Source organism: Danio rerio, chromosome 6 (genome assembly GCF_052040795.2).
Source record: "Danio rerio strain M-AB ecotype USA chromosome 6, GRCz13ab, whole genome shotgun sequence".
NCBI lineage: Eukaryota > Metazoa > Chordata > Actinopteri > Cypriniformes > Danionidae > Danio > Danio rerio.
The window spans coordinates 14,598,885-14,611,061 of NC_141026.1; the positions used below are offsets into that span (position 1 = coordinate 14,598,885).

A 12,177-nucleotide genomic window follows, 5' to 3' on the forward strand; every position below is an offset into this window, starting at 1 on the left:
AGCAAATGTGTCTGTAGGCACGGGTTATACGTTATCATCCCGCAAATTAAGTAGGCCTATGCCTTGCAGTTAAACAAGTGGCCGAAAACAAGGCGCACCTTACTGCCTTTATGTTGACAAGGAAAAAAGAAGAGGCGCGGTCCTCTTATAAACGACTGAATCAGCTGGGTATCGATTGTGCAAAAGTGTTGCTGTCTGTCTTGTTACAATTGTAATATTTAATACTATTGTTATATTCAAGATTTGTATATTCATACAGCTCTGGATAACTTAAAACAACGATTAGACCTTCAGAGCGGTGTTAATGCGTCCTGAAGTAAAGCGAAACGGCTATAAACTCCAGCAAGATTGAGTGATTATATGCAGAGCCATATACCTTTATCTCTAAATAAAGTAGGCTATAACTATAGAAACTGTGTTTATTTTAACTGAAAGCTTCGTCGTGTTTTCTGACCGCACGCACCTGTCAGTCAGCACTCCCATAGGTTCAAACAGAAAGCGCACTGCACGGTTACAGAAAAGTTTGGCTGTTACCTGACATCTGGTGAACGCCTATCCCTCTCTGCGCAGCCACATTAACAGTGTGAGCAAATCATCGTATATGCGCTGAAAATCCGGCCGCTTTGACAGCATTGGCAATGTTTCTGGCGTTGTCGGTTGTCAAGCGGGGTTAAGTTGGTTTTGTTTTTGATATTCTTGACACATTCAGACGGCCCCTTACTAAGAGCTCCGTGCGAGCTCTCCCGGCTAAATATTGCGAGGGCTTAAACGGAGCAGTGCTTGTAATGTCGAACGAAAAAAAGTGTTAATTAGCTCAACTTTTGCAGGCACGCGTGACGTTATTGGAAAGGTATCACGGGGTGGGTGTGTCGCGATTCTCCCTTATCACACCGCGACACAGAATCGTAGATCAAAGTGTCGCGATTTCAATTTTATATCGTGTATCGTTACAGCCCTAGTGTGTATGTATATATATATATATATATATATATATATATATATATATATATAAGCTTAGTAACAAGTAAATCTGCTGATTCTGTTTAAGTTGTTTAATGATCCTGATGAGCTGAGATTTTGAGAGATTTGTTGAGTTCTCAGTTGATTAAGGTCTTTAGGCATTACACAGAAATTTTTGTAAACATAAACATGCTTTGAAAATCTACACACTGACAAGAGTTTTCAAAAATTTGGCTTTCAGTGACCTGATACTGTGCTTTTGTGAAAAAACCTGCAATTTAGGCAATACCCACGTTTGTGTGGACAGCAGGACTTAAGGTTGTGACTGAATTTGGCTGTAGTTCTGTCTTTTTGTTTTTTTCAGTGATTCGGCTGTTTAACAGCAGGAGTTCAATATCTGTTCACTCAGCACTTTAACTCTGCTTCAGTGTTATTTTAACTCTTTGTAGGAGTGGGACCAGTGGGAGATGTTAATTTTACTCTGAGGATTTTGCTGTGTCTCAAATTGTGTATCAAAAAAGGGCTACTTTTAAGTAAAGATAGTTAAAATGGTTAAGTTATGTTTAAATGGGGTATTATGAAAATGAAGAGCAATAAACAAGATCAATAACCTTAATTTGTAAACTAAACACATTAACCTAATTCCTCATGATTTATGTACATGCAAGGTATTTGCGCACCATTTGAGAAAGTATACAAAAAACTAGAGTTCTCTTGAAAGATTTGTTTTATTTGGATGAATTTTGAGACCTTTATGATTATGTTGATATACATTTGTGAACAAAAAATACATTTTAGTATTATGAAAATTACCTTTATTTGGGAAGGTTTGCATCCATTTTGCAACCTGAAATTATGAGTAGGAAGTTGGCCTCATGTGAGAAAAAGTCTTAAAATCTTTTATATGGTTGTTTGCATGCATGTCATCAAGAAATGAAACATGGATAACATGCAGAAAATTACTCACAAAAGGAAAATGGCAACTATGAACTTCGGCAACTGTAGGTGGTGGGCTTAAATGTCCTTTTTATCATAAGGAAATGTCACTTTTTCCAAAAAGAATGTATAAAATACACCACTTTATATCTGTCTCAGGTCATTTTTGATTGACAAAGCATCATATGCTTGCTGGGTGACAATCACTACTTTGAGTTTTGCAATAATGAGTTGGTTTGTGCATGTATGAAGCATTTTAGTAATTTTAGAGCAAACTGAATGTAAAATGAAATTCTGTGGCAAACTGCAAGGAGAACTTCTGAAAAATGGCTGACCTCAAAAATAAATAATTAAAATGTAGTGTTTGTTGGGTAATTATGGTAGATCAACTTGATTTGAAATGCTTTAGTTGCCCATTTTGATGTCATCACAGTGTGGTTTCTATTTTCAGGAGACATTGGTGGACAGATGGGCCTCTTCATTGGAGCCAGTATTCTTACCATACTGGAAATACTCGACTACATCTATGAGGTACCTTCACTTCACTGAGAAAATATTTATACATTTGAAGTCAGAATTATTAGCCCCCCTGTTTATTTTTTTCCCCAATTTCTGTTTAATGGAGAAAAGATTTTTTTCAACACGTTTTAAACATAATAGTTTTAATAACTCATTTCTAATAGCTAATTTATTTTATCTTTGCCATGATGACAGTAAATAATATTTTACTAGAATTTTTTCAAGACACTTCTATACAGCTTTAAGTGACATTTAAAGGCTTAACTAGGTTAACTAGGCAGGTTAGGGTAATTAAGCAAGTTATTGTATATTGATGGTTTGTTCTGTCGACTATCGAAAAAAATATATAGCTTAAAGGGGCTAATAAGTTTGTCCTTAAAATGGTGTTTAAAAAATAAAAATGCTTTTATTCTAGCCGAAATAAAACAAATAAGACTTTCTCCAGAAGAAAAAATATTATTAGACATACTGTAAAAATTTCCTTGCTCTGTTAAACATAATTTTGGAAATATTAAAATAAAAAAAATTATTTAAAGGGGGGCTAATAATTCTGACCTCAACTATATATAAACAAACAAATACACAACATCCCATAACATTTTAATCATTGCCTCTACAGGTAGCCAAAAACAAAATCAAGCAACTCCTGAAACCAAAGAAGAGCCAGAAACAAACCAACCAACGGAACTTGATCCAAGAGCAGATCCAGAGAACCAAGAACCTGCGGGAGCAGAACCTGAAAGCTCAGCTAACTGCCGGAGCAATAGCTACAGTCAGGTTTGAAGAAGTCAAAGTCAAGGTGAGTCAGGGAAATAAAGTGTATTCCACACACACACACACACACACACACACACACACACACACACACACACACACACACACACACACACACACACACACACACACACACACACACACACACACTGCACCTAGTAATTAATGATGTGATTTGTTTGTCAACAGGCAGCTAATGATGTGGCTCAACCACACAGCGCACATCCAACTTCGATATTACCAAATCATCACAATGCACAACAAGCCGTACAGCAGGACTTTGCTTGTTAAAGGACGACCTCTGTCTGTTCATTTTTTCATATCACCGAACTTGACGTCGGGGTCTTGGATGGATCCCGTACACATTTCTCTTTTTCACTTATAAAAGCTACAGCCAAAGCATAATCCAGGACCTCATGTGAAACCGGTTCAAACTAGTCACAATGAAAAAACCACATGTTTTTTTAGATTTTTTTTTCCTCTCTCTGGATGGACATATCATGGACTTCATAAAAGAAAATGACCAAGGCGCCACTTGAATTTGGCATATAATTCACACTGGACAAACAGGAACTAAATGGGCCACAAAAAAATAAGAGAGCTGAAGTTAAGTGCAGAAAACATTGGTTTCTCTGCAGTTCTGCTTTTGTTAATGTACAGCGCTTGCACCATTTCACCTGTTCACATTTCTTAATAACATAATGAGTCTTCTCAGTAGGAGAAAAAGCTCAAATATACCACTCGTCTCTCTCTGTGAGTAGGTGTTATGTTCTTTTTCAGTCTTATGTAACTTTTGCATTGTGCGAAAGTCCTTATAATGAAGCAGTCTGTCTCTAGATTTGAAACGCAATACTAGAGCACGGTTTCCTGAAATCATCTGTAGTAAAAAAAAGATTATAATATTATAAAAAAAACAACACAACTTAATAATATCCTTTGTATTAAAATAAAAAAGTAAATATGATCAATACAAAAATTTTCAAATACAAGCACATTCAAATACAAATAGATCAATTTAAAGTTATAACAGGTTTTTTTTTCCCATATGATCATAAACAAAGCACTTGAACACAGTAATAGTAAAAGATTATAGCATTTAAACCACGACAAGTTCTACTTTTTAATATAAGTTTGCTTCTTAAAGGGACAGTTCACCCAAAAAAAAAAATGAAAATATTCCCTCATACACTGTAAAAAAAAAGCAATTAAAGAGTTCAGATGTAAAAACCTTTATATGCCGTTTGACATTTTCTTCAAAAATTATCATTTTTATTAGGCTCCTGTGTGCAGGTTCGATAATTTCACTTTCAAGGCAAAGAATAAGTTTTTTTCATGGTCTTCAAATGAGCAATATCACACAAGTTTTAGTGCTACTGCACTGGTGGGGAGGCATGCGTTGGCTCGAGGCTGCAGGACGAATGCACACGGGGCGTCAGCTTCAACGCTACCCATTCACTTTGAATGGGTGACGTCAGGGCGTTGCCAAACTGCATTGTGGATCCGTCGGCGCCACTTCAGAGGCGCTGCTCGCTGCAAAAGTTGGGACTTCACCTTTTCAAGCATCGATGGAAGTGTCAGCCAATCAGATCGCTGTACACCAGCTTAGACAGTGGCCTATTGCTGATTAATTTCATTGGCTGACGCTGCAATGATGATCGCATCAGCCTCAACTTCAGACATGCCCTATGTCAAGTGTTGTGGCTGAAGCCCCGTGTGAATGGGGCGTTATGCCCGATTTACATGGGGCTTTAACGTCAACGCCTGACAGAATGGTGTGTTATGATCTCACCAGTGATGATATACAACCACATCGCACTGCAACAAGTTTGAGATTATATTGATACAACAGATCAGTGGCATAATCGTGTGTATAAAAAAGAAAATCAAACACACAGAGTCTCAAAACCCTTTTGTAAGAGGAACTACTTTCTTCTGCCATTTATTCACATCTGCAGCTGGCGTCAAAACAGCAGAAGCTGTTACTCATTCACAAAAGTCACTTTAGAGCTAGTATTTGAATGACTCTCTAGCGTAATGTCTAAATTGATGACAAAAAAGGTGATTCTGCTCACATTTTAAGATTATAAGGCTAAGCGGCAAGAAATGCCATCTGTTTACAGAGATTTCCCAGTTTTTCTCAGTTGCAATTGGGAGATCACAATATTATTACTATGATAATATTACTATGGTATAAATACAGCACTACAACATACAAAAGAGAGAGATCGACTTAGAAAGTCATTTGCCTGTTTAATAATGATTTGATCAGCTGTAGTTTGAAGTTATACTGTTTTCCCCTTAGGGCTTATTATGCGGTCTCTGTCGCCATATTGTGGATGAATATCGTCAATCGTCTTTGCTCGAAGACAGGCTTTTGGTGCCGAACTGCTGTCTCAGAAATTATGAATATTTTAAAATAGGCACTATCCTTATAAATAAACTGCATAGTTGCAATCTAAACAATTACATTCTCAACTAGAAAAGCCTCAAAAGTACATTATGTTGTCCAACAGCTACAATATTTGTAACTGTAGACTATTTTCTGCTTGTCACTGTATGTGGGCGGATTAATACACAAGGGTGAAGGGTTAAGAGGCTATACGATTGCTGTTACTGGCAAAATATCACACGGCTATCAGCCAGTCAGAAGTGTTGTATAAAGTGAAATAACTCAACATAAACAGGCTGAGGCTGAGAATAATGCTACTTTTCTATGGAACTTTCAAACAGCGCTTAGAGGTTTTTGCATTTGAAGTTTTCAATTGCTTACAAAAAGTGAGTAAACCCATTGCTTTTACTCTATTGACATTACTTTAAAAAATTGAGTAAATTCGTTGTAACTTAGAATGGTAAAGTTAACTTAATTTCTATATTAATGCGTATAATTAATTTACTTAATCATTTTAGGCAATGGGTTTATTCGTGTATTTAGGTTAAGTCAACTAAAATAGCAAAGCACTTTTTACAGTGTATGGTTTTAAACCTTTTAGAGTTTCTTGCTACCGTTGAACACAAAATAAGATATTTTGAAGAATGCTTGCTGGCGCCCATTATTATCTTTAGCCAGGACAAAAAATATTACAATGAAAAAATGATTCATTGGATTTACTAAGTTTAAGGAAAGTGGCTTCAAACATTGTACATGGGCTGAATTTATACATACAACTTAAGTTGAAGATTACTATATTTAATTAGTTTGTTGTGAAAGTCAACGTATGTCAATATTGTAGGTGCCAGCAACCAGCATTCAGGCCTTTAACTAGGGGAGGTTCCGGCGGTTTGGAAGACCTACCCCTCACTGACAAACGCCCAGAAATTGTCCCATAAATGAGCTTGTTTGTCCTGTTTAGACTGCTACGCCATCATAAATTGTGAAATTAACCTATCGAAAAGGCTTTAAGATAAAGCGGAACTCTCTGTTGGCTGCCGCTTCAGAGTGACTTCAGCTAATCAGTTTTGGCTAATGCTTACTATTATTATTTTTCATGACTCCAACATCTAGCTGTGCAACAAAACATACAATCTGACAAAAGTAAAGTCATCTTTCACTACTGTATTGTTGACATGTTAACCAGCACTCTTTTTGGGGGATTTACACCTATACCTAACTTTAAATTGTAACATTTCTTAACCCCAGTGAGATATAAACATAAATTAGGCACTGTATATCATTAGAAAGAAGACACTTTGAGCTTTACTGTGCTCCATCTAGAAAGTTTCATGCTAAAAGAAAAGTTATGCATTATGTAGCCAAAAGAAAGAAAAATTGTACGGTGTTCAATATTTGTTCTCTATAAACAAAAACAGGAAAACATTAATGTAATAGAAAAATTACATATAGAAAAATCTATACTTTAAAAAAACAAGTGTCTTATGAGTTTATATTTTAAATTTGATGAAGATATCATGCAAAATAAGATTTCTGTTAAGTTGTCCGAGACTATATTAGTGTCCTTTTTCCTTCACCGTCAGAGGCATTTTCTCAAAAATGACCATCCCAAACTAAAACAGTAACAGTTGCTGAATAATTTGGTCTACATTCACAGTTCATGTATCTTCAGAAAGAAGACACATTAGGCTTTATTATCCATCATCTAGAGTTTATAATGCTCAAAACTAACATAAGCTATGTAAAAAGCACTAAACATTTTATTATTTTATAATCAAATATATGTAATTAGTTCCGGAGCAATACAGAAAAGTAAAAGATCATCTCCTCAGTATATGTTTTGAGTTTGATGGCTATATCATGCCAAATCAAGTTTCTGGAATTATTTTTCTGAGACAATGTCTTGTGAGAAAACATTATTCAAGTAACAATTATTATAAATTTTAAAGCTTACTCTTAAAACAAAAAAGGACCTATAAAAAGGTGTGAAGCACCAAAAGCAGCCCACATTAAATTTTATTTGAATAATTATTTAGCTGTTGTTATCCAGAAATTTTCAAATGTACTTTTTAGTACAAAAGAGGCTAAAAAATCCTGAACATTATTATTATTATTATAATTAGTATTATTGTTATTATTATTATTATAATTATTATTGTTGTTATGTATTCAAGTGACCAAATTCTGACTTAGGAAAGTTGAATGTGTCTAATAAATGTTAATAGACTACAGTTTTTAATTTAAAATTTAAACAGATTACTATTTTTTTTTAATGATATAAGATGTGATAATTTTGTATTTTAAAAATAAGTATTCATATGTATATATTAAATCTATAGGAAATATTTTTGGTACGTTCAAAAGTGTGGTTATGATGACCACCCAACAAGCTAATCCAGCTAAAAATGGTTAAATGTCTCTTAAATGCCATATTTAAATCTCATAATTGAATGTATAATGAGGCAAATAACTGTAAAAAGGAAAAAAAAAGAACCACCCTTTTCACCAGGCTGTCTATGGGCCTGGCATTCTTCAAAATATCTCCTTTTGTGTTAAACAGAAAAAGAAACTCAAACGAATTTTGATCAAGTGAAGGGTGAGTAAACAATACCAGGATTGTATTATTTGGGTGAACTATCCCTTTAAATAATGTTTCGAAGAAAAGCAGATTCTTCAGATGGAATATGAAATTCCACCGAGCAAGACGACATTTGAAGGGGAATTAAATCTGCTTTTACCGCCATCTAGTGGGCTTAAAGCATCAACGCCTTTCATGTTTCATCATCAACATCACTTTGTATGAACTTTGTAACACCAGCTCAAGTCTGGCGGCTCCATTATGGTGGACATCGTGCAGTTCTGCAAATTGCTGTGGAAGTATTTGGTGAATAAAAGTTGTTTTTAACAGAACTTCATGCATATCATCTAATAATTTTAACAACAGTGATCTTAATTTTGTCTCACCGGCATTGACACACTTCCAGCCAATAGAATTAGAGGCCCTTAAGCTCTTCATCTGTGACTATTTCTGTCAGCAGCACGCAGTAAACATCTGCACCAACTCTGTTATCTCATTACAGTATGTCAATTCCACCTGGTATCTGCGCACAAATATTTTCTGATAAAGGAAATGTGGACCGAAAAATCTTTATTTAACATATGGTCGTGTGCAAAACAAAACTTAAAAAGCGTTTCTATGTTGGTTGCATAGTTTCAAGGCACAGATTTTTGCATGGACAATATAGTTTGGCTGCTCCAGACAGTACAGCTAACGGGAAAAGGAAGTGTGGGTGGAATAGAGGAATGCATTTCATGGGTGGATACAACGGCAAAAAAAGGGAATAATTCAAAATACATTGTGGAAAATGTTTTGTACATTCGTCCTTTCTAAACTGTATGGTTTATCGTTGTAAACAGAGGCTACTTCATCTTCTTTCCCCTCAGCTACAGTCATGCACTATAAAATGTGCCAAACAAATCTTTCACTATAGAAAAATTATATTCACATTCTCTTTCCCAGCTCTGAAAGTAGCCCAAAGTATACATCTGCAATTAAGTATGGCCTTTGTGGTTGCGATGCTTCATGAACCAATCATTGTCATCTGTCAGACAATCACTGAAGTACACTGAAAAAAATATGATTCATTGGATTTACTACCTTTTTTTAAGGTAAGTGGTTGCAAGCTATTTATATGTGTTGAATTTATTTATTCATTCATTTCCTTTTCGGCTTAGTTCCTTTATTAATCTGGGGTTGCCACAGCAGAATAAACCACCAACTTATCCAGCACGTTTTTACGCAGAGGATGCCCTTCCAGCCACAACCCATCTCTGGGAAACATCCACACACACCCATACACTACAGACAATTTAGCTTATACCCAATTCACCTGTACTGCATGTCTTTAGACTGTCTGGGAAACCGGAGCACCCGGAGGAAACCCACTCGCGCGCAGGAAGATTATGCAAACTCCACACAGAAATGCCAACTGACCCAGCTGAGGCTAGAACCAGCGATCTTCTTGCTATAAGGCAACAGCACTACCTACTGCACCACAGCGTCGCTGCTATTTCTATGGGCTGCTAAATTCAGCCCATAGAAATAGTTTGAAACCACTTACCTTTTCAGTGTAGAAAAGTTCATACTTCAAGGATATATTTATACAATATTTACGTTAAATCATCTAGAAGATTCTTTTATTAAAAGTAACTCACAAATAAGCACAACAGTAAACAAAACAGCAAAACAATGCTCATATAGTTAAATGCAGTGCACACAAAAACATTTATTAAATTCAATTTTTAAGTTGAACCAATTTAAATTTACAAGTCATTTCAACTTAAATTAATTATTCTGACTTAAACATCAAGTTAAATTTTGTTTAAACTAAAACATTAAGTTTAAACTTGATTAAAATACTAAAAGTTACGTAAAAATATATGTTGTCAGGACCTTTTTATTATTGTTTTGCAAAGTGGACATTAATTTATATATTTAATGTATATTTATTATTCGTATGCATATATTTTATATTAAATTTGCATCAAATATAGATAAATCCAAACATTGGGTTATATTATTTAAATAAAACAAGTGGATTTCTCTATATTTCCCTTAAATTTGAGTTGCAACTATACCCATATTTTTCTACACAAAATTATTTAGCTGAGATACAATTATTTGAAAATCTGAAATTGGAAGCTTAAATAAATTGATATATGGGACATTATACCAGAAACGTACATTTTCACTTATAAAAAATGTGAAAGGGCCTGACTTAAGAAATCATACAATTCAATGATTGAACGCATCCTTGATCACTGCCAGCTTCTCCATAAAATGATGCCACTTGATGTCACAAATGAAGTCAAAGCCTTAAAAATGAATGCAAATGTGACAATTCGACGGCAACATGGGGATAATTGTAAATACTATTTATTTGTAAAATTTATTTATAATTTCATGTTTGTTTGTTTGTTTTATGTGAATGTAGAACAACTTAAACTTGCTATTTCTGAAGTATTTTTTCTAAATAACAGTTTTTAGCCTAATAAAACTATTAAAGCTGTAGGTTTAATTGGGCACAAGGATAAGGACAATGACAGGGTTTGGACAGTGTAAAGTGTTTTTAGTAAAGAAAAGAAATCTGAGAGCCAAATGAATGACTTACTCCTTTACAGAAATAAACCATCAGTCCATTTTAGAAATGTTTTGGGTAGAAATACTTTTTATCGGCTGTATTTATGTTTTTATTTCAAGAATAGATCATGTACGTTTCTGGTAAACATGTCAGAGAAAATCACTTTGAAATCTGTACACTTTAAGTTCTTAGCAATGCAAAATACTACTTAAAAGTTACATTTTTATATATTTACAGTAGGAAATTCACAAATTGAAATTTATTTATAAACCCATTTCGAGAGGATCACGTGCTTTTGATTGCTTGTGGCTGGTCCCATATTATTCAATCTGATTCACCAATCAGACGATTCCTAAGCCACTATAAATACCTTAAGTTCCATATAACAGCCATTTCATTTTAAAGAATCCCCCCTTCCACCCCTACTCCTCCTTTTCTAGATAGGTGGCACAGTGGCCCAGTGGTTAGCACTATTGCCTCACAGCAAGAACGTCACTGGCTCTAGTCCTTACCAAGCCAGCCGACGTTTCTATGTGGAGTTTACACGTTCTCCCCATGCTCACATGAGTTGCCCTCGGGTTCCCCGGTTTCCTCCCACCGTCCAAAAACATGGAACTTAAGTTAATTGACTAATCCAAATCGGCAGCATAGACATGCTCTTAGTAAGTAGTTATCACTTAAGAGCAATCACAATCTGTTCATTAGCTACTACAGCAGGAGAGTTCTTGAGATCTACCTGAGCTCAAACTCCCCTCTCACCTTGCAAATAAGAGGGAGCCCCAGGCTCGAGAATCTTATGAGCTCAGGGCTTTCTCCCGGGACAGCATGCAGAACAAGCTTTATGATCAATCATCAGCTAAGTGTGAACTCTTCAAATGTCTTCCCAGAACTTGATCTTTACTTACTTTTTTTTTTTGGCACAAACCAAAAATCGATATTGACTCAAATAATATATCATTGTCTACTCCTACAAATACACCCATGCAAATGAAGACATATCATGTTAAGGAATAGAATGGATACATCTGATCAAGACAAACAGAAATCTGTTCATTCATGTAGTTAAATTAACTATCCTTTAAATCACAGTCTGAAATCACATACTGTATAAATGTGTATAAAAGGTATGTTCTATATGTAATGAATAGGTTTAGAATGTATGAAATTTGTTTGATGTATGGTGTTAGTTGTGTTGCTTCAATTCATAATGCTCACCCGTAACCCCATCGGTAAGAATCAGAAGGTTGGCTGGCCAGAAGTGTCCAATATGGTCCTGCAGAGGCATGCTCTGCATATATTAGCTCTTATGCTTCTATAACAGAGGTGGGCGAACTACGGCCGGCGGGTCATATGCAGCCCGCTGAACACTTTCATCCGTCCCGCAAGGGTGGTTTTAAAATGCTGCTTCTGCATAACGGTTTGGTTTTAGCATAAGTATATTAATGATGCAATACAAGT

At 35.3% G+C, this 12,177-nt stretch overlaps 1 protein-coding gene across 1 annotated transcript in view; it reads left to right on the forward strand.

Annotated features, from left to right (window-relative positions):
- Nucleotides 1-3,751, forward strand: part of asic4b (acid sensing ion channel subunit family member 4b) — a 90,313-nt gene extending 86,562 nt beyond the window's left edge. Inside the window, 3 exon segments of the mRNA NM_214786.1 lie at nucleotides 2,348-2,427; nucleotides 3,035-3,214; nucleotides 3,379-3,751. Of these exon segments, the coding sequence (NP_999951.1) occupies nucleotides 2,348-2,427; nucleotides 3,035-3,214; nucleotides 3,379-3,480 (362 nt within the window). The 3' untranslated portion in view covers nucleotides 3,481-3,751.
- Nucleotides 3,752-12,177: the final 8,426 nt, after the last annotated feature.